Source organism: Marmota flaviventris, chromosome 10, assembly GCF_047511675.1.
Source record: "Marmota flaviventris isolate mMarFla1 chromosome 10, mMarFla1.hap1, whole genome shotgun sequence".
Taxonomy (NCBI): Eukaryota; Metazoa; Chordata; class Mammalia; order Rodentia; family Sciuridae; genus Marmota; species Marmota flaviventris.
In genome coordinates, this window is record NC_092507.1 from 1,599,814 (window position 1) to 1,627,062 (window position 27,249).

The 27,249-nt window shown below is 61.1% G+C and overlaps 1 protein-coding gene across 6 annotated transcripts in view; it reads left to right on the forward strand.

Annotated features, from left to right (window-relative positions):
• Prdm16 (PR/SET domain 16) overlaps nt 1–27,249 on the forward strand; it is a 307,066-nt gene that overhangs the window by 84,137 nt on the left and 195,680 nt on the right. For 5 of the 6 annotated variants that reach the window (XM_071617269.1, XM_071617270.1, XM_071617271.1 and 2 more), the window contains exon 2: nt 22,684–23,033. The exons of the other annotated variant lie outside the window; for it this stretch is intronic. In XM_071617269.1, coding sequence (XP_071473370.1) covers nt 22,684–23,033 — 350 coding nt within the window. The remainder of the gene's footprint in view (nt 1–22,683; nt 23,034–27,249) is intronic. 6 annotated transcript variants of the gene reach the window in all.

The following is a 27,249-nucleotide window of genomic DNA, read 5'->3' on the forward strand; positions in this document are numbered from 1 at the left end:
GCTGCGGAGAAGCCGGTCAGCAAGGATGGCCCCCAGCCCCAGTCCGCCCCGGGCAAGGAGGGAGCGGGACGGGTTCTGGAAACCCGTCTGTGGGGGACCTCCCGGCACACAGAGCGTGACAGCAGGGCCTTCATCCGGGCGAGTGCCAGCCTCGGCCTTGTTTACGGGCCGCTGTGTCCCTCTTCGCACGGCTTCTGCCGAGCTCCCTGCGAGCAGATCTCCCAGGAGCCCCAAAGACGGTTCACAAAGAAACGGGAACAATCAGTCCTGAAACCGCTTCCTTGGCAGCGCCCTCTTTGTTCCCAGTGACACGGTCGGGCCCCTCTCGGGAGGCACTTTGTCACAAGCTGCTGGAGCACGCGGGGTCTCTGCCAGCCGCCCCCTTTCTGTCCTCCCAAGGCCCCAGACCCTTGCCCACGCGGGAGACCTTCTTCCTTTCCCGGGCAAAGTCACTCTGTGCCGGATGCGTCACCAGGAGTGAGCGTGGCTGGGGCCAGGAGAGCATGTGACCCCAGCAGGGTAAGAGGGTGACTCGTAGAGGAGACAGGAGGGCTGTGGCAGTGGGGGCAGCCCTGTCCCGGAGCCCCGGCCTGTTTGGTGCTGAACGGTGGTAAATGTGCGCGGTGCGTGGCCCTTGGCATGGAGAGCGCTGTGGCTGTGCCGTCCCTGGCGTGGACCAGTTGGCGGCTCCTGCCCGGTGCACTGTCTGTACCCATGCTGTTTTGTTTCTAGCGAAACCTCGGCACCCCTGAGCTGTGACCCTGGCCACCCCTGCCCAGCGGGCTCCATTCTACTTTCTGTCTTTACGGATTACTGGCTCGTGTTTTTAGGATGGAAAAGCTTATCTCAGGGCAGCCGGCTGATCTGACCTCACGGCTCCTGCGGCGGGCAGCCAGCTCTGCCGGGAGCCCCTCCTGCCCTTTCCTCTGGTTCAGGTCGTGGCCTGGGACGCTCTCTGTTTGGGCTTATTAAATGCCCCTTTCCCGGGCTCTGTGAAGGACCTGGTTTGGAAAATGACCCTGCTCTTGGGAGGCGAGTGGTTCAGGATGGAGCGGCTAGCCGAGCAGGAGACCGCGCACCTGAACCAGGCGCAGGAGGTGGCAGGTCCGGGGAACGCGATGGGGCTGCCCCGTGCTCCTGCAGCTGTCTGCCTCACCTGGGTGGCAGGGGCCGGGCCCCCGGCTCTGCGTGGAGGAAAGGCCGGTAGCCACAGAGAAGGACCGGGGTGGAAGCAGATCTGGGCCCCTAGAAGGTTGAGGAAAGGCGTCGCGTGGAAGCCCCTTTAATCCACCTCTTCTGACACCACACACAGTCTGCAAATCAGGGGCTTGCAGACAGACGAGGCTCGCACATCTCGCCAACTCAGATGAGCTCCTTTGGTCACCTGGCACATAGTAGGTGTTTAATAAAACGTTGTTAAGCAAAACCAGTCGATTGACAGATGGAGGTAACCCATTTCATGGGGCCGTCCTAACAAAGTACCCCAGACAGGTGCCTCGAACAGCAGACATATGTTCTTTCAAAGTTCTGGAGGCTGGAAGTCCAAAATCAAGGTGTGGACAGGGCTACCTGCCCCCCGAGGCCTTGAGAATCTGCTCCTGGTCTCCCTCCTGCCTCTGGCCCCCTCCTGCCTTGGTGCAGTCTGGTTCTCCTGGGTTTACAGAAACCTCACCCCACCCTGGACTTCTGTTCCGCTAGGTTTCTCCCTCGGTGTGGGTGTTCACATTTCTGTTTCTATAAGAACAGTCATTTAGGATTAGTGGCCACCCTACTACTATTAAGGGACCCTACTTCCAACACATGACCACATGTGGAGGTGCTGGGGAGTAGGGCTCTCCTATGTAAATTGGGGGAGCAGAATTCAGCCTTTAGCCTTGAAAGGACAGTCATCCACATTCATGGCACAGAGTAGGGTCATTCCCGGGGGCCCCCAGGGGAGGTTCTCCCTGCCCCTCTAGAGCAGTCGTTCCCGGCTGGACCACCGGCCCCCAGACCCTAACTCTGGCATGGACTGTGAGAGGCTGCTGCCTGGTGCGCCCCGCGCCCCAGATGTCCGGGCAGAGGCATCAGTAGAAGGTGTGGACGAGCACAAGAGCTCGTTCCGTTTTCCTGGCTTTCTGAGGTTCCAAAAGTGATGTGAAATGATCCCAGGCGCCTGGGGTTGGCGAGCAGCGTGGCGGGCAACGTGAGAGGACGGGGTTCTGGGGACGGGGGTCGGCCTCCTTCTTTCCAGGAGCCAGGGGGTGTGGGCCTGCGGGACTGGAGCCTCCAGTGTCCTTGGTGGGGAGGCTGAGGCTGGCCCAGAGCAGGACGGCCGCACCTCTATGGGCTGCGCATGGCTCCCTGAGCCCGGGCTCAGCCCCACAGCAACCCGAGGCGTTGCTGACTGGATAGAAAGCGTCCCTGTGCACAGGACCTGGAGACGGCGGCGAGGCCGCGTGAGGGATTGCTAGCTAAGTGCAGGCGGCAGGCGAGTGGCCTGCGAGAGGCCTGGCCAAGTGAGTTGACCCATGAGGGAATGAGGTCACGGTCTTGCCTGATCACGGGACCGGGGTGAGGTAGTAATTCCAGGGAGGGGGCTGTGTTGGGTGGGCAACTGGGAAATGGGGCCACGGGGCCCTGCCCACTGAGCCCCGAGTGGGCCCTGCTCCCAGATGGGCACTCGGCTCCTGCAGGGCACGTCAGGGTGGCGGGGGGCGCGTTGGCCGTCGTGGAGAGCCATGGCTGATTCTCCCTCCTTCCCATGTGCCCCGAGGTGTGGGGCGCCCTCCACCCCGTGTGGCCCCCTGTGTTCTGTCCTCCTCCACTAGGAAGTGGGCATCTCTGCGTCAGGGGACCCAGCATCGAGTGTGTGCTCAACAGACCTGTTCAGGTCACCACGGAGCTCCAGGTCCTCTTCTCTGCCTGGCCTTCCTGGCATGAGCACCCCCTGGCTCGGGGACGGGCACCCGGCCTCCTTTCCCAGCAGCACCCCCCCCCCCCGTGCTGTCAAATGCTCATCAAAACGTCAGCAAATGCCTCAGAAAGAGGCTGCTTCCTCGTCTCAGCAGGTGGGGTGGGGGCTGAGACCCCCGGGCCCTGCTGCTGCCTGTACCTGGTCTGGGGTCTTGGGAGCAGCCCCTCGCCCCCTGTTTGGCTAAATTCATCAGCTGCTAGGATCAGTGGACTTCCACACTCAGCCTCCTCCACAGCCTGCCCCCAGCTGAGGAGCAGCCAGCCCTGCCCAGGAGGGCAGCTTGCAGAGGCTGCCAGGTGCCTGGCCGTGGAGCCATTCTCCAGGTTTCCCTGGCCCTGCGGGCCCAGTGCAGATGTCTGCATGCCCTTTAAATGGGACCTTCCCAGGGCACAGTCCCGGCCTCGGAGGAGCCTCACTGGTGGCCTCAAAAGAGAGGACTCTCGAAGTGGACGGTCCTAGAGCATCCCCAGTGACCACAGCCTGCTGCTGCCTGGCCCTGGCCTAGCACCCCCACCTGCCACCCAGCACCTTCCGATGGTTGGAGAGAGAGGGGGTACAAGCTGGAGGCCCAACCTGGACCGGGCTCTCTGCCTCCCTGGGTGAGCCACGTTCTCACTGTAGAGTGACCTTGTCATGCGCTGACCGGTGCTGGGGGCTGGTTGTGTGTCAGGTGGCTGGAAGCCTCTTCATCCTCATGGAAGCCTTGCTGCATAGATGCCACCATGAGGCCCAGAGACTCAAGGCCCTTGCCTGCAGACACACAGCTAGGCACCCTGGGGAAAGGGGGAATGCTCACCTTCAACTGCCCTTGGTCCTGCCACCCCTCCCCCCAGAAAGACTCCTGGGAGACCCAGGGAGCCGGCACAGGGAAGACCTGGGCTCCCTGGTGCTTGTCTACACTGCTGGTACCACCACCAACGAGCTGAGAGAGAGATTTCCCCAAGAATACTACAGAGAAAGGCAGGAAGCCGGATCGGAGGGCATTGGCTGCCCGCCTGTGCCCCGGGAGGGAGACGCAGCTCTGAAGAAGACCCCCAAGTCACCCCCAAACTGGCAACTAGTAAAGCCCAAAGATGCTCCGGTGCCCCATGAATTCAGGCCCCAGACATACATTTAGGCCGTGGAGCAGGGCGGGAAGCCCCAAGGGGGGCGCGCAGGAGGTCAGGTGCTGGCTGCAGGGGTCACATGAACACGCAGGTATGACCCCCAGCAGGGAAGGTCCCTCTCTGCACCTCTGGTCCCAGGGGGCCAGTGTCACCTGATTGCCAGGGGCTCAGTGCAGGCCTCACACAGTGAGCACTGGCCACGGCCACCCTTGCAGCACCCTGGGCGGAGGAACAGGTGGGCGAGTGTGGGGACGCGTAAATGAGTCGCTCATGAGGAAAATCAGGGAGTTTGCTGAGGCGTAAAACACGAGAAGTCCAGGGAAAGAAGACAAATGGGTGGGGGTCGTCCCCCAGTCCCGCCCCTCGCGCTCTCAGTCTCTAGTGTGGACCAGACCGAAATGCAGATCTCACGACTGCGGGAATGTGGAGAGATTGGTCTAAAATGTAGAGATGATTAACTGGATTAATGTGCAAAAAATAAGGTTGAGAGTATCGGGAAGGAGGGGGCAGGGGCGTCGCTCCCTGGGCCACCTGCCACCTGCCGGCTGCGGCACGTCTCTGCTGAGGTCATTCCGGAGTCCTCAGGAGGAACCCCACAGGTGGGCCTGGCCTCCCCTTCCCGGGATGAGGAGCTGGGACATCCAGCTCATGCACAGAGTCAGACGGCTCCTGCCTGCACCTTTGCCCATCCACAGCTGACCCCTGGCCACACCTAGGGTGCAGGTTCAGGGCCAGCACAGGGGGACAAGGTTCTGCAGCCTGGCCCCAGTTTCTGGACTCCTGGACACAGCCTGGGAGGTCCAGGCTGGTGTCTCCCTTGGGAGGGCCTGGGCCAGCCTGGTGCCGGGCCCGTCATGCTCCCCTCTGCCCCTTGGTGGGCCCTGTACAGGGCACAGTGGGAGGAATCCCGAGCTCTGTCCCCAGCAAAACCCCTGGTTGGGGGCCTTCTGGAGACCAAACGTCCAGGTTAAATCTCGGTGATGGCCCTCGCCATTTGACAACCTCAGCACCTCCTGGGGTCTCTGTGCCTTGGTTTCCCCATCTGCAAAATGGGGCGATAGCAGGCCTTGCTCTGTGATTAGGTGCCGAGGAAGAGATGAGGTCAGAGGTGGACCTCATTCCTGGACAGGGGAGGGGGGGGGGGCGGCAGGGAAACCAACAACTAACAAAGAAAACTGGAGTCTGTTGCCTCTGCTGCAGGGGACCTGGCCACTCGCCCTGCGATCTGGGGACCGGCAGGGAAGGCCCCAGGCAGCCCCCGGCACCTCCTCCACCACGGCCTCTCCCCCGGCTGCCGTGTCCGCGGGCCGCGCTCGGGTCAGTGGCGCGCTAACGCCTTTGTCAGGGTGATTAATAGTGGTGGGGACTGTCGTTAATTCACTGCCTAATGACTGGGGCCGGCGCGCTCCAAGTAATCGGGTGATGTATGTGGGGAGCGCGCACCTCGTGGCAGAGGTGAAAATCATTTCGACAAGTCAAATATTGTCACAGGGAACAAATGGCTCTCCCTGTTAATAAAAATTAATGAATTTTTTTCTTTCTCTCTTTTCTCCTCTCGCCACTGGCCTGCTAAATGAAGCTCAGAGCGGTGAAGGGGAGCTCGCTGGAGTTAAGCACTTTATTTGATGGTTAAAACTATAAACGTCTTTATTAGGGTAGGAGGTGGCCAGAGGGCCAGGGCGGTTGCTCGCCCACAGCCCTTCCTGGGCAGCGGCCGGGCTGTGAGCTGGAGGCCGTTCTGCAGCAGGAAGCAGAGGGCGCCCCGGCCCTGAAAGGGAGAGGCTCCCAGGCAGGGGCTCTGGTATGAAGGAGGCCGGGGGCATTCCCAGGCTGACTCCGTCCCTGGGAATAGCCCCACACTGACTGCACCCCCGGGCAGCACTGGGCAGGGAGCAGAGTGAACTGGAAGCAGGTGCCCCTGGACCGCGCATCCACTCAGGACGGCCTTCCCGGACTCCGGGAGCCAGGTCACAAGGTGGCACCACTTTCCTGTGGAGCATCTTGGTGGTCCCTGCACCCGGTCCTGGCTGCCAAGGGGCGGGGTGTCGTGCCTCAGAGGGGCTCAGCCTCTGCAGCTCCCCACCCCCACTTTGGTGGGAGGCCAGGGCAGGGCAGGGAGCCAGCAGCCTGGTGCCCGGAGGAGGCGGGGCCTGGGAGAGGGCTGAGGGCCGAGGACCCGAGCCCACCAGGGCAACAGAGCCTCTCAGGCCTCTCCCCAGCTCCAGGGCTGGAAGCAAAAGGCAGGGTCCATGGCTCCTCTGCCCGGTTCTCGTTCAGAGCGGCCAGAGCCTCTGGGAGCCCACGGCCTGCTCTGCGGGTAGCGGAGGCAGCAGCAGCAAGGGCTGGGCAGCGTGGCCTCCCACTCTGGCAAAGCCACCCCGCCTCCCTCTGCCCACGCTGCCCAGGGAGCCCGCCCCGCCTCACGGCAGCCCCCGACAAGAGCCCAGGTCAAGGGCAACCCAAGTCCAGCAGGACTCCGGTGCCCTCAGCCTCCCCCAGGAAGCTGGGCCTCTAGGAGTGGGGACCGGCCTCCGGGCTGCTGCCTCCCTCCCGACGTCTTTGTCTGGGGGCCACACTGGTTTCCTCGGGTGTCCGTGGTCTTGCCCGTGAACGGCAGCCACAGGCCTGCCGGCTGGTAGGAGCTACGGCGATAACTATGTCTATAAATAGTGTGGCGGGGTTGTCACCGCGCTGGCTCAGCATTTAACCCCTCATTCCTCCAAGCACTGCCCGGCAGAGGGAGGGGGACAAAAGGGGGAAGAGAAATCACAGAAGGCACTTCCTTCTCTGAACGTGCCCTGGAAGACCGCGTTTGGTCCTCGGGCAGCCTGGTCGGCAGAACTCCTGCTGGGCCCTTCTGCAGCCCCATGTGGCCCTCTCGGGCCCTCTGGGGCAGGGATCCTTGCCTGCCTGCCCTGTGCCCTCCGAGTCCCCTGGAAGCCTCTGCATTTGCAGAAGCACAGGTGGGTGGGTGGTGAATGGAGCCCTCTTCCCCAGGTCCAGCCTGGCCACGCCCAAGGCCGCCTGTCCTCGACGGCCCAGCAAGCCCAGGTGCTCTGGGCTCTGGTTGGCTCCGCAGGAGCTGGCCGTGCTCCCCCTAGGAGGACCCCAGGACTCCAGCCTGCCTAAGCCAATCTGTGGGGCCTCTGAGAGGAGCCGAGGAGCTGGGATTGGAGAGATGCCCTCATCTGTGGCCTCCCGGGTCCTCCCCAGCTGGAGCCTCCTGAAGCCCAGGTTGGATCCGGGCCTCTTGGGCACAAAGCCCGGGGGGGGGGGGGAACTCAGCCTCAGGGAGCAAATCCTGATTCCCAGGATCCCCCTTCCATCAGAGAACAGGGGCCACCACCCGGCAGAATGTGTGCCCTTGTCAGGGGACACACCTGGGCCATGTGGGAGGCCTGGGGCTGGACGGTGGCATTGCCCAGTGCTGCAGTGGTCTTGCCGTCACGGGCACCAGCCTGTATTAGAAGGGTGGCTGCCTGGACGCCATGGTGCCAGCAGCACCCAGGACAGAGGGGTGTACAGGCCCAGAGTGCAAGGGCTCCCCCAGGCCCCACACTCCATGTCCTGTGGACGGTGGAGGGGGGTGGCTCCCCTGTAGGAGATGAGAGTCAGCAAGGGGTGGGGAGGGCAGCCTCAGCCCCCTTCCAGCGACTGGCATCTGGGCAGCAGGCTGGCAGGGGAACTGGATTTCGCCTTGTTGTAGCTGGTTAGGACGCTCCCCCTGGGGTTGGTGGGGGGGGGGTGGCCTGCTGAGGCTGAAGGCACGCTGTGTGTTGGAGGAGGTGCCTGCACAACCCGGCCCTCACGCTCACTCACACAGCTCCCGGGAAGGCAGCTGGTCTGTCAGCAGAGGAACAGGCAGGATGTGTACCAGCATGCAAGGGAATATTATTCAGCCTTAAAAAGGGGTGAAGTTCCAACACATGCTACATCAATGGCCTCCAGGACACGAGGCTCAGTGACATATGCGGGTGGCCACAGGGCAAATCCTGTGTGGCTGCACTTCTATCAGGTCCTGAGAGGAGTCGAAGTCACAGAGACCGGCAGCACAGAGGCTCGAGGGACTGAGGAGGGGAAGACAGAAGCCAGTGTTTAGAGGAGAGTTTCCCGGTGGGGAGATGAGAGTTCAGGGGACGGGCGGTGGCCCTGCATGGCAGAGCTCACTGCCACGGAAGCCACACCTGGAAATGGCTGAGATGGCGGGGCGGACGTCACATGCGTCTCGCAGCAGTTGCCTGGTGTGCTCAGGGCAGAACCCAAGGCCTTGCATGGCGCTGCTCACGGGGCTGCCCAGCCCCGCCACAGGGCTGCCGGGCATGCACCCTGCGGGGAGGACACACAGCCAGTGCTGGAGCCCCCCACGCATCCGAGGGGTCTGACACATTGACGGCTCAGGAGGCAAGGGGTTAAGGACACCCCCGCGCAGCCTGCCCCCAGATAGTGCTTAGCAGGGCCCGGGAGCCTCTGTGTGATTTAGAAGAAAAACAGTGAGATCTGAACAATCTGTGGGCTACCTCGCTGCCCCCGGGCTCGGGGAAGTGGGATATTAACCACGGAATAAAGGAGAGGAAGAAAAGGCCAAATCACATCTCTCTGAAACAAAGAGGCTTTTACCAGGAACAAGCCTTGATAAAGATTACAGAGGCATCGCAAGTCATTCAGCGCTGCCCGGGGCGATGGAGGCAGCCAGGAAATGGAAGATGCGGGCCTGCAGTGGGGCTGGCTGTCCCCAGGGCATTGCAGGACAAATACTCCGTCTTAGAATAATGCATCAGCTTTAAGTAGGGCCAGGTGGCTGGCCAGAGCCCTCCAAGGTCCTAGGCAAGTGCCCATTCGGCTAGCTGGACACGGGACCTGGGGATGGAGAGGGGAATTTGCTGGCCACAGGCCGCTGGACCCAGTAGGCCATGGTGGCCTGGGCTGTGTGGAGTGGAGGGAAGGCCGGGGCTGCCGCTCTGGCTCCGTTCTGGATGGCTGAGTCATGACACTGGCCACTGGGGAGGTGAACTGGCCTTGAGGTAGACCAAGGCCTGGCCAGTGTGGGTTCTGTGGTCGCCAGGGGCTCCTCTGGCCTCTCGTTCTCTTGGTGCAGGGTTTCGTCATCTGTGAAATGGGTTGGCAACCTCCTGCTTCAGGGCCCTGTGGGCAGATGGACCAGGGGCAGGTGAGAGGTTGCAGTGAGCGCGGGGACCACCAGGACCTGCCTCCGCGGCCTTTGCAGCGTCCTGGACGGCTGTGAGGGTGTATCGTCCACTGACGGCTGGAAGCGATCAAAACGTATGGTCTCCCGGCTCAAGAGGCCGGAAGCGTCAGATCAAGGCATCCTCAGAGCTGTGCTCCCGCCCAAGGCTCTGGGGAGGGTCCCTCCCGCCTCCTCCGGCTCCTGGTGGCCCCAGACATTCCTTGGCTGGTGACTGCATTACTCTAGCCTCTGCTGCTGTCCTCATATGACTGTCTTCTCCCTCTGTGGCCTCTTCGGAGTACATCAGATAGGAGTGGGGACACCCAATATCTTGGTTTAACTTGTGAAATCTGAAAAGAACTGAATCCCAAGTGAGACCACTCTGCCAGGTGCTGGGTGGGGACATGAGTCACCCGGGGCCAGTCTTAGGGACTTAGGAACAAAGGTCTGGACCTGCCACCACTGGGTGGCTCTGACCCCCTCTTTCGTCCACAGAGAGGAGGCTGCTGTGGGCTGTCCCTGCTCCCTTCCGTGTGCGTGGAAAAGAGGGGCGTGTGTGGGGGGTGGCCAGGTGGCTGCATCAGGCTGTGGGGACAGGGGAGTAAGAGTGACTCGGGGAGGGTGGTGCCAGACTTCCAGGCCGGCCAGCGCACTGCACCTCCCCAGGGTCCCCAGGGCTCCATCAGCCCTGCAGCTGGGGCCATCTCTGCGGACGAGGTCCCTGGCGCTGGTTTGGGGATCTAAATGGCAATTGGTGGTCATTACTATTCAGCATGTTTGCAGAACCTCCTTTCTCAGGGGCACTGATCTGCTGTGTTGATCACAGGCACGCTCTGTCCGGGCTCTGGGGCTCGGCGAGGGGAAAGGCAGCGCGCACAGAGCTGAGGGTGGCCTGCAGCCCCCGCAGCCCTGTCGGGAGGTGAGAGCTGCAGTCCCTCCCTTCAGGGTGACCCACGGGAGTCACAGCTGCTCTGTTCCTGTCGAGGGCCAGACCCAAGGCCTCCACAGTGGTGATGGCGTTTCAAAGGCAGAGGACACAAGATGCGCTGCTCAAACCTGTGCTTCCCTCTACAAACCATTCTCCAGGAAGGCCCTGGCGCCCAGGAACCCCTCTCTGAGCGGGCTTTCCCCTGGCCAGGTCCACCCACGGCGGCCAGCTGTGCAGAAGGCCTCCTTTCGAAACAATAATGGCTGGTTTATCTCTGGGAATCGCCTCTGGGTCTGCTCCCAAACCAGCTGGCTGGACCTGGAGAAAGTCCTGCGCCTCTCCCTCTCTCCATCCACCCGCGAGGGGTGAGGGTTCCCAGACACCCACAGCTTATGTGGGTTTATGGGCACAGAGGCAGGGAATCTCCTGGGGTCCCCAGGGACCCTGTGCACCGCACACGGTCCTGCTTGGGACAGGGAAAGAGGCTGCAAGATGGAGAACCGAGCCCTGGGTTTTTCTTCAAAAAGGCTCTGGTGAGGCACAGCTCCCTGTGAGAGTCAGGCCGAACCCCAGAAGTCAAAAGACCTGGCCACCCCATCCTGGGAATTCACCTATCCAGCAATCTCTCCACCCACCCTCTCTCCACTCATATAACCCTCCATCCACTATTCCATCCATCTACCTACCTGTTCACCTATCCATCCATCTACTCATACTCATCCATCCACAGCCGACCATCCATCCTTCAATTGTCCACCTATCCGTCCATTCATTCATACTCATCCATCTACAACCAGCCACTCATTCACCCATCCATTCACCCATCCATTCATGATCCACCTATGCATTCAGTTGTATATCTATCTAATCACACTTATTCACTCACAACCCCCTTTCATTTACTCATCAATTAATCTATCCACACCTATCCATCCATCCATTCATACTCACCCATCCACAACAAATCATCCATCTGTTCATCCATCTGTCCATCCATCCATCACCCACCTATGCACTCACCTATCCAACCATCCATCCATCCATCCATCCACCCAGCCATCCATTCATACTCATCTGTCTGCAACCATCCATCCACCCATTCACCTATGCATACATTTATTCTCACCTACCCATCTATTCACCCATCTATCCAGGCTTTCATCCATCTATCTACCCACTCACCTATTCATCCACACCCACCCACCCACACTCCATCCATCCGCTCAACCATCCATCTATCCATTCACACCCACCATCCACCTGTCCATCATCTGTCTACCCAGCTACACATTTACTTATCCACTCTTTCTCCCAGGTCCTCTTCTGCTGGGCACCGAGAAGGCTATAAAAACACCGTGTTACTCTTTCTGATGGTTTCTCGCTGGGCTTGTTAGGATGGCCCTGGAGAGCTTTAGAAGAGGGCTGTCTGAACAGCTCCCAGCGAGGCCCAGCTCAGGGCTTGAATAAGCTGTTCATTGCATAGGCTTCATGTCACTTAGGTACCAAAGGGTGAAGTCCCACCCCTGCCAGCCTTGTGGTTACTGGGGAATTAGATCAAGCGCAGAGCTGGCCACATGCTCTGTGGGTCCAGTCAGTGCCCAGCAGCATCTAGTCCCCAAACATCAAGCCCACATCAGTGCCAGGCTCATGCAGACTGGCACAGCCAAGGGGAGACCCCTCTGGTCTCTGGTCAGACCCCCACCACGACTCTGGCTGCTTCCAGAGTTCTAAAATTGAACTCACAGCTGACAGGCACTGACTGTGTCCCTAAGCCCAGGGAGTGTTTCTCAAAGTCTCAGAGTGACCAGTGCTCTCTGCCCTGCCGTTCGTAGCCACGTGTGTCGCAGAAGCTGAACTGAATGATGGATAAGTTTTAAACACAGCTTTTAGCAGGCTGGTGAAATTTAAGGCTACCACAGTCCTGAGCTACCACTGGGGAGGGGTGCCACCTGCTTGGTCCTGCTGCTCGGGAGAGCTCATGGCGGGGGTCCTGGATGCTGGTTGGTGTGGTGGAGGCTTTGGGAAGAAGCTCTCCTGGAAGGCCTGGGGCTTGTGGGGTTGGACAGCCTCCATGCTGAAGGTCTGAGAGGCCGGGCTGGGCCCGGGTTTTCTGGAAACGTAACCCAGCATTTTGTGGAGGGGGACGTGGGCTGCTCCCTGCCACAAGTGTGGGGGAAGGCGGAGGAGCCCCGCGGCTCTGCCAGGCTCTGGGTTCCTCCCTGCACAGAGCGCCTTAATACAAGGGAGCTGCTTACAGGGCCAGGCCTGTCCACTCAGCCAGGGCAGGGGCACTTCCCTGGGGCCTCTGCAGAGCCGGGAGCATCTGCCCTGGGTCAATTACACCCTCAGCAGCTGCCAGGACTCCAGCCCAGCCTCGGTGGGTCTCTGGTGGAGAGCTCTGCAGAGGCTCCCAGTGACATCCACAGCAGCAGTTCTTCAAGTCATCTGCTGCGTGAACCAACCCCGGCTCCAGTTCTTCGTCCTGGAGAGCAGGGCAATTGGAGCACGATGACCGTCCGCTGCTGTTTTCCTCTGGATGAATCACAAATTTTCAATACATCAGGGTCCATGGGGTGCCGTCCAGGTTTTCAGGCTACTTGGACATGTTAGGGGGATCTGGGTCCCTTTGAGGGAAGCCCTGCTTCCCTGGACGCACCTGATCGTTTGGGGCTTCCTGACATGGCCCCGTAGGCTCAGCCAAGCAGGGGTTCCATCTCAGGGGACGGGTCCAGGGCTCAGTAGAGCACAGGCTGCTGCCCACTCTCTATCACAGGTACGGCAGGCTTGGGCGGAGCCCATGAACGACAGCTAGAGGCAGTCCCTGCGGGCGGGATACACTAGTCCAGGGGCCCAATCAAACTCCAGAGTGACAGGTGACAGGCCCCAAACACCCAACTCAGCTGCGTCTACCTCCCTCTGAGCCTCATGGGTCCACCTTACTTCTAAGCCTCATGGTGACCTCCCTCTGAGCCTCATGGTGACCTCCCTGTGAGTGTCATCGGTGACCTTCCTCTAAGCCTCAGGGTGACCTCCCTCTGAGCCTCATGGTGACCTCCCTCTAAGCCTCATGGTGACCTCCCTGTGAGTGTCATCGGTGACCTCCCTCTAAGCCTCAGGGTGACCTCCCTGTGAGTCTCATGGTGACCTCCCTCTAAGCCTCATGGTGACCTCCCTCTGAGCCTCATAGGTGACCTCCCTCTCAGCCTCATGGTGACCTCCCTCTAAGCCTCATGGTGACCTCCCTCTGAGCCTCATGGTGACCTCCCTCTCAGCCTCATGGTGACCTCCCTCTAAGCCTCATGGTGACCTCCCTCTGAGTCTCATGGTGACCTCCCTCTGAGTCTCATGGTGTCCTCCCTCTAAGCCTCAGGGTGACCTCCCTGTGAGTCTCATGGTGACCTCCCTCTAAGCCTCATGGTGACCTCCCTCTGAGTCTCATGGTGACCTCCCTCTAAGCCTTATGGTGACCTCCCTCTGAGTCTGATGGTGACCTCCCTTAAGCCTCATGGTGACCTCCCTCTGAGTCTCATGGTGACCTCCCTCTAAGCCTCATGGTGACCTCCCTCTGAGTCTCATGGGTGACCACTAAGCCTCATGGTGACCTCCCTCTAAGCCTTATGGTGACCTCCCTGAAAGCCTCGTGGACCTCCCTCTAAGCCTCATGGTGACCTCCCTCTAAGCCTCATGGTGACCTCCCTGTGAGTGTCATCAGTGACCTTCCTCTAAGCCTCAGGGTGACCTCCCTCTGAGCCTCATGGTGACCTCCCTCTAAGCCTCATGGTGACCTCCCTGTGAGTCTCATGGTGACCTCCCTCTAAGCCTCATGGTGACCTCCCTCTGAGTCTCATGGTGACCTCTCTCTAAGCCTCAGGGTGACCTCCCTCTGAGTCTCATGGTGACCTCCCTCTGAGTCTCATGGTGACCTCCCTCTAAGCCTCATGGTGACCCATGGTGACCTTCCTGTGAGTCTCATGGTGACCTCCCTCTAAGCCTCATGGTGACCTCCCTCTAAGCCTCATGGTGACCCATGGTAACCTTCCTGTGAGTCTCATGGTGACCTCCCTCTAAGCCTCATGGTGACCCATGGTGACCTCCCTCTGAGTCTCATGGTGACCTCCCTCTAAGCCTCATGGTGACCTCCCTCTCAGCCTCATGATGACCTCCCTTTAAGTCTCATGGTGACCTCTCTCTGAGTCTCATGGTGACCTCCCTTTAAGTCTCATGGTGACCTTCCTCTAAGCCTCAGGGTGACCTCCCTCTGAGCCTCAGGGTGACCTCCATCTAAGCCTCAAGGGTGACCTCCCTTAAGCCTCATGGTGACCTCCCTGTGAGTCTCATGGTGACTTCCCTCTAAGCTTCATGGTGACCTTCCTCTGAGTCTCATGGGTGACCACTAAGCCTCATGACCTCCCTCTAAGCCTCATGGTGACCTCCCTGAAAGCCTCATGGACCTCCCTCTAAGCTTCAAGGGTGACCCCACCTCTAAGCCTCATGGTGACCTCCCTCTAAGCCTTATGGTGACCTCCCTCTAAGCCTTATGGTGACCTCCCTCTAAGCCTTATGGTGACCTCCCCTCCGAGGTCACAACCCCATAGTTGGGACATGTCCTTCTAGCCCTCCCCCAGCTAGACGATGAGCTCAGGGGAAACGGTGGCCAACACTGGGCCTTCTGGGAAATTAGTACCACCCCAGGGGGCCTGGGGCCACAGGTCCCTGAGCCACTTGGGCTGTGATGTGATGCTGTCTTCTGATGAACTCACCCACCCGTGGCTTCCCACTGAGGACCCCATCCCTTCCCGCCCCTCAGGCCCCCTCCTGTCCATCCCAACAGACTGGCCTAGGGTGCTGGCTGCCCTGCACTGGGGGTGCTGCTCTTCCCAGGAACCCGCCGGGTCTTCCACAGACTGCACTGGCAGGTGGCAGGGGTCCTGGAGGACTGGGCCTGGTGTTCAGGGTGGTGCTCTGGGGCCAGCTTGGCTGTGGCCAGCAGATGCAGGCTCTTTGGGCTCTTCTCTGAATGAGGGGGTCCCTGAGTGGGTACCTGACCCACAGCTGGGCACCCCGGTCAGGTGGTTTGTGCCATGTCATTTCAGAGGTGCCCAGTCTCCTAAAGCACCTGGATTCTCCAGACAGGAACTCCCCCAGCTCAGCTCTGGGGATCTGACTGGTTCCCTGTGGCCTGCGCGTCCCTGATCAGCACTAGCCTGCGTGCACCCTTGTGATGGCACCAGCCCTGGGGCTGCCACTGCACCCTACAGGTGGGGGTCGCCTGTGAGGAACCAGGACCTTGCAGTCCTCTGAGAGGCACAGCTCTGGGGACAGAGGATGGGGAGGCCACTGGGTGCAGAGCTGCTGCCTGCTGGGGGCGCCTATAGTGCCTCACGGATGCAAGGAGGGGTGGCCTGCCTGGTGTGGCTCTGGCTGGTGGTCCGCCTGAGCGTGGCTCACGAGACCGGAAGGGAGTGCGTCTGTTGCTATGTGCAGCCCAAATACATTCTTGGGGGGAGCTCTGAGCCACTGGGAGCTCTGAGGGAGCCAGCGAGCTGCGCCTGGCCCCCATCTGCCTGGGTGGACCCAGGGTGGCCAGTTGGTCAGATGTTACCGCAGGATGAGAACTCAGCAGAGCCTGGCCACCTCCCAGGGTCGCTGTCTGACTGGCCGCCAGGAGTCCTCCTTTGCAGATGGGCAAGAGGGAGGCTCCATCCACCCTGCCCACCTCCAGCTGCACGGGCAGGGTCTGAGCTTGTAGGTGCCTTGGCAGGCTCCATTCCATGGGGTACCCTGGATGGCGTCCTTTCCGGGTCTCCCCCAGTTGCAGGGTGTACAAGGGGCCGCTGGAGTGGGGCTGGGGGCCGCTGGGGTGGGCTGAGGTCAGCCTACATGTCCTCACCAGGCAGGGCCGTCCCCCCGCCCAAACCATGTCCACAGGGAGTGGGGAAGGCTGAGTGGACAATGAGCTTGCTAGGCCTGGGTAGGGTTTGGAGGCTGCCCCCCACCAGAGGGCTCCCCAGCAAGCCTAGCTGGTCTCGCTCAGCCCGCCGGGGGGCCACAGCCACGTGCCACAGAAGCCCCACTCATAGCCACTCTGTGCCTGGTGGGGTCACATGACCCTCTTCTGTCTTCCCATGTTCCTCTCTCTTCCTTGTGGGGGGACGGCAGTGCCTACTCGGGGTCTAGTCCAATCAGCTGGGGATATCAGCCCCAAGCCTTGGGACAGGGGCCAGCTGGGCTGTCACTGCTTGGGTGGGAGGTCAGGCTACCTCATCCTCCTTAGCCCCTCCCCCCCAGCTGGTGGCCCTATGGGACACTCTGGGAGCACTGTCCCCTCCTCTGAAGTATGGCAGCCTGCTTGTTTCCAACCCCTGAGGACGGGGGTGAGGGCAACAGGAACAGAAAAGAAAACCCGGCCTCAGAAGGCCACCTGAGAGGTGCCGCGTGTGCCTGTCAGGGTGGGGCCAGGAGCTCCACCCTGCACTGGGGGAGGCCTGGCCAGTGTCCGGACGGGTCAGAATGTCTGCAGTCTTCTCAAACTTCCTGCCTGGTCCTGGTCCTACAGCCAGGGGTGACCTGTGGCAGACATCTAGAAAAACAGGGTGAGGGCCATGTCAGGATGGGTCAGGGCACTGAAGGGTGCCGGGTGCGGGCATCGTGGCTCAGGACCCGACTGCTCTGCTGTGCAGGCTGCTGGGCCTCCTGGGCCCTGCCTCCCCTCCTGTGGGTGAGAAGGCGGCACCCATGGGGGAGGCACCCATTCCCCCTCCTCCCAGGGGGGTTAGGGGGAAACAGGGCTGGGGTCACAAGGCAGGCTGGGGAGGTGCCTGGCCCCCAGGTCTCTGCTCTCTCTGCCCTCCTGCCACCTCCTGAGACGCCATGTGGTACCCAGTCAGGACAGCAGGGTCCCGGGTCCCAGCCAGAGCCTTCATCCTGGAGAGCTGGGGATTCTGGTGGAATGGGGAGTAGCTGGACAGGTCCCAGCTCACCGGGCCCCAGTGGGCCTTGGGAGCTCAGCAGTGCTGCTCAGCCAGAACCAGGGTCCCACAGAAGCAGTGCCACATGGATTTCTGAGATTCACATTTCAATCCAGTGCAGGGTCTTACTCTGAAAGGTCTTCTGAACCCTGTGATGTCGCATCCATCTGGACCCCTGGGAAGGATGTCCTGTTGGGTCACGGGCCCCAGTGGGTCTCCAGGAGTGGGGGAGAGAGCCAAGGCCCTGACTCCTGAGCTCTCTGGTGCCAGGCCTGGACTTGGGTGGCCAGTGCAGCAGCTTGGGTGAACACTGAAGGGGTGCCCACCCAGGGCCAGGTACATGATCTGGCCTGCCCCCTCCTGGCCCTGCCTGGGTCCAGCCTCCTGGCAGTGTCAGGGGGGATACAGGGTGGTCCAGGACAACCTTTCTGGTTACTAGCTGGATGCCACTTGGATGCAGGTCAGGGGGCCAGAGCCCAGGCCACAACCTGCCCACACCCGCTGTCTTGGATCTGCCCCTCTCAGCCTGGCAGACCCTCCCGGGGACACCAGGTCCATCTGTACCTGTGACGAGTAAGGATTTGGGGGTTTGCAGCCCAGAGCTGTGACCATGGGTTGCAGTCTCCCTCTCGTGGGAGGCTGCAGGTCTCCAGAATCTGAAGTGCCAGGGAGCTGCCTGGCAGGGGCTCCCTGGGCTCAGGCTCCGGGGAGCACCACCTCGCCCTCCTTGCCCTCCTGCCCTCTGTGGTCTCAGGGTTTTATCAAGCAGCCCCCCCCTCCCGGGGCCAGGCGAGGAGCCACTAGACCAGGTGGCAGTAACTAAACACAGTCTCATAAACGACAGGGTCAAACAGGCTGAGGGACTCCACACCAGCGTGTGCGCAGGCAGAGGAGGACCCCTGGAACTTTGAATGTCGCTCTTTCCACTGAAGTTTAACTGAAGTAATTGTGGATGCCACACGGTAGTGAGCAGTGGGAGATCCCAATGGCAGGGGAGATCCGTGCGCCCCTGCAGGGTCCCAGCCAGCTCAGTCAGGCCCAGTCCAGCCCCCTCAGAGGTCCCGGGGCTCCCACGGGCATCTGGCTCTGTGTCCAGGGTGGTCTGTGCACACCCAGTATGACCTAGGCCTGTCTAACCCCTGTGGCCCCAGATGAAAGGGGGGCCCTGTCCTCAGGGAGCCCCCTCCTCCCCAAAAGTCACTCCCACCCCTGTGTTGAGGAGCCTCGGGCACCACACCTGCCTGTGGTCACTGAGCCATGGGGGCAGCCGCTGTCTGCTGGCCAGACTTCCTGCTGGGAGGGTGGACTTGCAGATGCCGTCGGCCCCTACCCAGCCATGGCACCAAGGGTGGGGCTCTGGGTGCTCAGGAACCGTGTCTGGTGGGCTGGCAGGGGCATGTGGCCTCCTGGGCCGGAGTAGGCTGTGCCCGGTGATGAGGACAAACAGGGTGGGGCTCTCCCATGGAGAGTCAGGGGCGCTGCGGGAGCGTGGTGAGCCCCGGGACTCCGCGAGCTCTGGGAGGGAGCTGCTGGCTCAGGCTACGGGCCCTCCGAGGAGTGGGGGCCAGCAGGGCTGAGACTGCTGGGGCAGTCGGGGGGTCGCCCCAGTGACATCCCAGGCCTGCATCCGTGTGTCCCCAGGGACCCCCACAGGGCCTTGCTGGGCACAGTGTGGGGGGCTGCCCGGGCACAGCTCTCTCTCCCTTCCTCTCTAAGGGCATCCCCTCCCGGCAGCCCTTGTGCAGGCCCGTGACAGTGCCTGGCATACTTTCTGGGCTCCTGGCGGCCCTCTGCCTACACACGCGGCAGACCCGCCCCTCCACACACTCTACCACGCTCGCACACACACTCCTGTGACCACGCCCGCGTGACGCCCACTCTCCACTGGCGCTCAGGCCCTCACCCTCCCTGTAGTCCTCAGAGCTCGTGCCCACTCACAGCCCAGCCCACGAGGACACCCCATGGCGAAGGTCCCCCAGGCTCCCCGGCTTCCCATGGAGGCTCCCATCCTCTCCCCCAGGTGATACCAGCCAGGAGCTCGGGCTTCAGGAGAGGGGCTGGTGACCGCCTGCCTGCCGCGGGGCCAGGGGGTCCTGGGCAGCGAGGAGGCCCGCCAGCTGTTGAGACCCTGCCCTGGGTCTTACACAGAGGTCCTAACTCAGGTCTCCCCACCACGTCTCTCCACACCCCAGAATCCTGCCACGGGTTTGCTTTCTCCGTGGGGGTCTCTGGGAGATGGTGGGGTGGCTTTGCTCAGGAAGTAGTCACCACACTGGGTGACAGGGGACAGAAGGCCCCCTCTGTGAACCTGGGACCAGCCCCACACCAAAGGCTGGGCGGGAGCTGGGCGCGGAGAGGCCTGAGGACACAGTGGCTCCCAGCCGGTGCCTCCTTCCAGGGGTAGCTGGGTCCTCTGTCCTCGGACCTGTTTTATGAGCGCAGACGACGAGGCAGCAGGTCCACACCTGAGCCGCGTGGCAGACGACGAGGCAGCAGGTCCACACCTGAGCCGCGTGGCAGACGACGAGGCAGCAGGTCCACACCTGAGCCGCGTGAGTCACACACAGTCTTGCATGAAGCTCTCCAGGAACAGGCCCAGTTGGCACCCAGTGGTTCTGGCAGGTACCTCTTGGAGAGTGTGTAGCCTTGGCTATGATTGGGTTGCCGGGCTCGTGGGTGACCAAGTCTGGGCAGGGGCCCCCCTCCACCCGGACCTCTCTGAACCCTCCCCTCCTTGCTTTCATTGTTTTGGTAGCTTTCCCCAAAATGAATCTGGGAATGATGGCCCCGGTCAAAAGCCCTAGCGTGAGACCACCACAAAAGCCAAACAAAGAATCCAGGCCTCTCAGTGAGCTGATGGCCCACAGGTTCACCGCCAACGTCACAAAGAGCTGGTGTTCTTGGCACCAATTCCACCCTGCCAGGGATCAGCAGCCGAACCCGCGCCCACTGTCACGGAGGCCTGGGTGAAGCAACGTTGGCTTCAGGAAAGGCCTATGGGAACGGGAGGAGGGGCCTGGCAGCTCCCTGCCTGGGCTGACCATCTCAGAGGGCATCCTGGCTGGCACTGGTGGCCGGGGAGAGCTGATTTTTAAATCCCAGCCTCCGGTTGCCCCGGGCACCCCCGAGAGTAGAGCCGTCTGTGCTTGGCTCTGAGGGCTCCTGGGTCGGCCACAGGCCTGTGTTTTCCCCAGGGCCTTCGGGCTGCTCCTGACCCCTTATTTTCTCAAAATGTTTTCTGGACCCTGATTGGGCCTCCACGAGGAGTTCTCCCCTCGGCAGCAAGGCTCGCGAAATGGAGACCTGGGCTCTTCTTAGTGGCTGCAGGCGATCACTTAACCCCGGTGACCAGCAGGGACAGGAGGCCAGCTGGTGCACAGACCCGCCTCTCGGCAGCAGGGAACAGTCTCCCTCTCTCCCGCACGTTTCCCACCCGGGGAATTCAGCATGCCCGTGAGGCGCGGATTTCCTCCCGGGGGTGAGGGGGTCAGGCAAGCCGAATTCACACAGAAAATGAAATTCACAAAGGGCCCCAAGATGCACACGCACTTAACGCGGCCTCCCCCGCGTGGGGCACCCTCGGAGCACCACGAGGAGCCGGTGCTTCCTGGCCGTGCCGGGGGCAGAGGCAGCCCCACCCGAAGGAGTTAAGGAACAGAGCGCGGGGAACGTGGGCTTCCAAGGCGATTTTGTTTGTGAGCTCTGCGCAGTTACCAGTTCCAAATAATAAGGTGGCATGTTAATTACCCCCCTCCTAATTTACCTTTATGCCGCACACAGTCAACGGGAAGGTTTACGGGGGTGTTCTTTCAAACCTCAACAGCGTCGGGCTTTTGGGAGGAGGGAACAAGGGCCGTAGTTCTGTTGCTGAATTTCTGAAAGGATCCTACCAGCCAATTAAAAAGGAACCGTTGGCCACTTAAAACATAATCATTACTTCTGTGAATGCTGCTAAATTAAATAAGTGTTATCCGCATGTTTTTTTTTTTTTCCGAGACTTTGGTTTCTTTTGAAAGAAAACATTTTGTTACTTCTCGAGCGGATCTGTTTGCAACCAGCGTGAGGAATCTGAAATCGTTTTTCTTATGCTTAAAAGTTCTTGTCCCCTGAGGCTTCGCTTCACCAGCGTCGTCGGGGAGCAGGGAGTGGCCTCGGTCACTTCCACAGGTTTTCAGACCATCGGCTGGAGAGATGGGCAGCAGGCGCCAAGCCCCAGGTCTCCCGCCGCTGGCCTCTGCCGCCTGCTCTTTCCTGACATTTTACCAGGTGACACTCTCGTGACTTGGGAGCCACCACTTCAAAGTGAGCAACTCAGGGGCACTTGGTGCATTCACCATGTCCCTCAGCCACCACCTTCACCCAAAGGACGCCCGCGCCCCTGAGTGGTCTCTCTCCAGCCCTGGCAGGCAGCGGTCTGTCTGCCCCGTGATCCGTCTGTCCTGGACCCTTGGTAGATAGACACGTGCAGGGGGTCGGCTCCTCTCCCCTGGCTCCTTTAATTCTGCATGATATTTAGAAATATTTTAATGGACAGATCATGATGGTGTGTATTTACAGGACACAGTGTGAGGTGTCCTCACGCGCCCACATTGGGGAGTGGCCAGATCAGGGTGATAAGCGTAGCCGGGGCCTTGGGGAGGGCACCGATGGCCGACAGGAGGAGTGGGTTCTGGAGAGCTGCTGCGGTGGCAGGAACTCCTTCCTTACCGGCTGCGTGCTGCATGTTTCAAAGCTGCTCTGGAGGGCGCGGCCTGCTCTGACACTCTGCGTGAGGCCACTGAGGTCAGTGCACAGGCAGCATGTCCATGCTCCCCTCCTTCTGGGGAGGGACCACGTCCCCTCACACAGAGGGGCCACAGGGTGTTCGTCGGCCCCTCCGCTGCGCGGCCTCTGGCCTGGGTCTACCGTGGGCTGCTGGTGGCAGATGCAGGGAGCGGTTCCTTCCTCTCCCACCAACCTCGGCCTCACCCTCCTGGGCTCCTCCAGCCCTCAGGGCCTCAGGCTCCTCTGCACACTCCAGGCGGCACTAACCCTCTCTTCGGGTGGCCCTGGGCCTTACCAGTGCCCAGTCAGCCCCTAGAGTGGCCGTCCTGTTGGGGCAGCAGCTCTGAGCAAACTGCGTGTGAACCCAAATCGTGAGTCCTTCCGAGACTGAGGACTGTCCTCCGCTGCCCCGTTCCTGGTTCCGAGAACCCCAGGGCTCTGCAGCAGTCATTCCACCGTCCTTTCCGGGTTGGCCGCTGCACTTGGGGCCTCCCACTGTCCCGAGGCCTGTGAGGGGCAGCATCCCTCCCCTGCTCCCCTGAAGCAGGACCAGTCAGCACACCCCTGGGCTGTGGGGAGCACAGGCCCCACAGGAGCCTGCCTGGTGGAGCTCCCCAGAGCCAACCGCTTGCTTCAGGAGGGAGCAGAGGTGGCATCGGCTGGGCAGGGGGAGGCGGCCAGGGCCCAGAGGGCTCTGGGTGCCCTGGGTTCCTCCAAGGGCCCATGACCCTGGGGGTCCCTTTGCCATGGAGGCTGACACTGCCTTATCTCTTTAGGTGACGGTGACGTTGTAAATAATATGTATGAGCCCGACCCGGACCTGCTGGCTGGCCAGAGTGCTGAGGAGGAGACCGAGGACAGCATCCTGTCTCCCATCCCCATGGGGCCACCGTCCCCCTTCCCCACCAGTGAGGACTTCACCCCCAAGGAGGGCTCGCCCTACGAGGCTCCCGTCTACATTCCCGAAGACATTCCGATCCCGCCAGACTTCGAGCTGCGAGAGTCCTCCATCCCGGGGGCCGGCCTGGGGATCTGGGCCAAGAGGAAGATGGACGTTGGGGAGAGGCTCGGCCCCTGTGTGGCGGCGCCCCGGGCGGCGCTGAAGGAGGCCGACTTTGGATGGGAGGTGAGCATTCTGAGCCGAGCATGATTGATCACGGCCATTTATCTTGTGTTCAATCTATTTATAAAGCCGGGGAGCAGCCACTGCCCGAGGCGGGAGGCTCGGTGGGTCGGAGAGAGCGTTCGAATGTCACATTTCCCAGGGTTATTCTATCCTGCAGCTTTCATGACGCGACTCAGAAAACATCAGCGGGCCTCGTGGACGCCTGTCAGCCCCGATAGGCTGCAGCGCTCTCCGCCCGGAAATGTGTCTTTCATGAGCTCATGTCTTAAAACATCCTGTGCCTCCCGCCAGATTGTAGGTGCTAACGTGCCATCGTGGCGGAGCAGGGGACGTGAATGGATTGTCCCAGAGGAGCCGTCTTGACTCTGGGGCTCCATCGTAACCCCGGCAGCCGGGGGGCAGCTCCCCAAGTGTCTGCTGGCCGTGCAGGTCCATGCCAAGGGCCTGCTGCCCAGTCCTTGCAGGGGCCGATTCTCAGGTCTCAGGGCCTCTTCCAGCCAGGGAGGGTGTCCTGCTGTTTAAATTTCCTTCCCAAGCCTCGGCTGGCCTTGATGGTGTTGGTGCCCGCGAGCGCCTGACCTGCCACGGGGGGTCAGAGACAGAGGGTGCATCTGCTAAGACGACGTGGATAACCTCCCACGGCCTGGCCAGGGCTGCTCAGAGCCAAAGTGTCCGGAGATGTCCTGCTCAGCCCTTAAGGGTTCAGAAGAACACTCTTTGGGGGGCTCTCAGATGGTCTCAGGGGAACTGGAGAGCTGCAGTGGCCCTTCCTCAAAAGCCCTGGCCTTTCTGCTGACCCTGTGGCTGACCCTGGTTTGTGGGGTGTTTTTGTTAGGGATGCTGCAAATCCAGGTCCCTTCTGGTGTCCAGCACCTGCAGAGATGCGTGGGCCGAGGCTGTGTGCGGGGAGGATGAGCGTCAGGTGGACAGGCTCTGCCCCCTGGGCCCTCCCTCCCGCCCTCTAGGGGCTTGGAGAGTTCCCCACACTGCCCTGCACCTCAGCTGTCTATGCAGGGTGAGGGACGACCTTGGCCTGAAGTTTTTCTTTCTCGTGGCCCTTTATGCTCCCAAACGTACCCTAGAGACACCACAGGCACAGGGCCCTCTTCTGGACCCTCAGGGCCCCAGGCTCTCCCCTGGGCCTGCAGCACTCCAAGCCCTTTCTGAAGATATCAAGGAAAACTGGGCACTAACGTGCCTGGGGTGTGGCTAGTGTCTGCCCCCTGGCCCCAGAACTGAGGCAAGGGAGGGGTCTCCACGCTGTCCTGCAGGCAGGTGGGACGTGGCCCTGCTAGCGTGGGGACTCGTGGGGCCCACTGTTGTGGACTCTGGGGCAAGGCACGGGACACTTGCCTGCCAGCCCAAGCATCAGCTCTTGGAGGGCTTTGAGGTCGTGACCAGGTGGGTGGAGGAATGGGCGTGAGGGACTTCACGAAGGTCCAAGGTGGTGGATGTACCCAGCAAGCTGGCGTGGGGGGCCCGTGGGTCAGCTGCTGCCCTCCTCAGGAGGTCACCTTCAGGACTAACTGGCCAGGGGCCAGGAGCAAGGTGGGCAGAGGGGAGGGAGCTTGAAGTCACAGCCACGTGGGTGGGTGGCATGCCTCCTCGTGGCCAACAGGCTTGTCCTTCGGGGCCAGGAGAGCCAGGTCCAAATAATGTGGCAGGTGACATTTGGGCTGTGGACTGGACGTGGCTTGTATGCAGGGAGGGACTCCAGGGGGTTTGTCTGACCTACTTAAAAGGCCTGAGCTGTTTAATTAGTAGACGGCTTTCAGGTGCTTGAGGGTCAATGAACCCTGCAGGTAGCTCTTTGGATGACCTTGAGGTGACTTTGTTCTTGTCTGCTTTGATACAAGTTCTATTTGCTTTATTGGAAGAAATGGCCTGTATCGCTGTGACTCTGGTGCAGGGCACACAGGCTGTCCCTGTCACCCGCCGGCACCTGTTGACTTTGCAGTGTTGTTTGTTCTCTGAGGAGGTGAGGGAGAGTTCCTGCCCCACTGTGCCCCCCCTTCTGCTGAGAGCCCTGTCCCCCACAGCGACCCCACAGCTTCTTGTCGTGCCAGCTTTTAGAGAGTCTGCCCTCAGCCCCGTCCTCAGGGCCTTCCAGATGCGCCTGTGCTGTCTCGTCTGACCTTGATCTCGAGTGGCTCAGGCACCCCTTGGCTTGGTGGTCCTCTCTGCCTTCCCTGCCTGCCACCAGTGACCGCGCAGTCCTCTGTGTCGTTGGGATCTGGTACCCATGGCAGAGGTGCACGGAGACCCCTGGGGACTCGTGGGGAAGCTCAGGGAGACCCCCTGTCTCCTGGGATCAAGGAGGACAGAGAAGCGCTTTCTTTCTAGCTCCACAGTCTCAGCCGGGCCTCGGGCGGGGAAAGCCACCCTCTCCTCCGGGCAGCCTGACCAGAACCTTCTACACAGTCCTGAGTGGTGGCTGTCGTTTTAGTGTCTCCTTGTCTTTCTGGAGGTCTGCAGGGCTCAAGAGAGACCAGCCCTGGCAGTGTCCCTTCCCAGGACTTCCCTGACCTGCTTGGCCTGCGTGCCTTATCTCTTGATCGCCGCAAGCAGGGCCTCCGAGCCCGGACGGAACACCTGGGACCCAGCGCCCAGGCCTCTGTGGTTCTGGCAGCAGAGGGCCTCCCGTCAGCCACCGCAAGCTGCTGGCGCACCAGGTGGCCCTGACCTGCGGGCTGCTCCGGCCTGGCTCCTGCAGACGGAGGAGGTGGATGTCATGGGGCTGTGTCACTGTGTGAGCGCACCGCCCACCGGGGAGCCCAGCAGGCCCAGGCCACACAGGGCTGGGCTCCCGATGGTCCAGACTTTAAACAGGACCCTCCACGCTCACGCTGTTCACTGTTGTCAACGCGGTGTTCATCTACGGAAAAAGAATAAGTAACATTTTAGCAAAGATGACAGCTGAAAGCTAAGGAGGACCAGGATGGTTTTGTGTCCCCAAGGGGTGGCCAGGAGCACGGGATGGTGGCCAGTCTGAGCCACCATGAAGATACATAGGGCCAGTCGACCCGAGGCTTTGGGGTGACTCAGACCCAGACAAAGTTCTCCTCTCCCCGAGGCGGCAGGTGGCTCCTGCGCATGGGCAGGGACAGCCCACTCCAGGGGACCTTCCTTCAGCTGAGCAGCATGGGGGACCCGGCCGAGCCTCTCCTTCCACTGGTCACGTGTTTCTTAGGCCCCGAAGGCTGTTCCTCCTTCCATCTCCAACATGTCTCAGGGACATTCAGTGTCTTTAGGCCACCCCATGGGGTGCTTTGGGGCCACCAGGATGTGACTTCTTGCCATTTTGGAAGGAAACACGCCCCCTGCCGGATGCCCCTGCCTGGACCGGGTGGGCTGTGCCCGTGTGGGCTTGGGTGCCTGGAAACGCTCGCTGGGCTCTTTCCCTAGGGGGCTCTGTCAGGAGGGCGCCCCAATTCCCACTCCCCTGCTGCCTGACGCGCCGGGCTCAGCCGCCTTCCCGCCGGGACGCAGCCCACTATTCGCCCTCCCAGAATAAATCACCCCATGATTGCATTTTATTGCCCGAGGGTCTGCAGAACAATGATTTTGATCATCTGTTGAGTAAATCGTGACATTTATCATCGCACTGTTTATTTTGCTAATTAAGAGACGGTGGCAGTGACAGCCCAGAGACAGCCGGCCCTGGATGGGCTGCTTGGAGGCCACCTGCCCCAGGCAGCGTCTGCAGCTGTGCCAGCCGCTCGGGCAGGGAACGTGGCTGGACGCCGGGGCAGGCCCCAGAGCAGGCGACCCTAGACTTCAGCCACGGTTTCCTCCCAAGTCCTGTGGGTTGCTTGCTGGGGGCACCCCAAAGCCCTTCTCATGGCCTCCCAGGCTTGCTGTAATCGGCACTTGAGTGTCTTCTGCTGAAGGAGGGCGTCTGCCTGTGTTGGAGAAGCTGCTAAAGAATGTTGCTGTGAACCGACGGGGTTTCAATTATCTGGAGAATTGACTCAAGTGGACTGCGGCATCCCCTGGCGCGAATGACTGAATATTAATAGACACGTTCGTTTGTTCAATCAACAAACCATCTGGGCCTGAGCCAAGGCCCCTGGGAAGCTGCAGGGTTCCTGGGAAAGCAGCTTGGAGGCTTTGGGCTTCCCCGATTCCTCCGTACCACAATCTCAGGGGCTTCTCCAGGGACCCCAGGAGAAGGGTCAAAGCCTGTCAGTCACCCCCTGATGGCCAGAGATGCCAG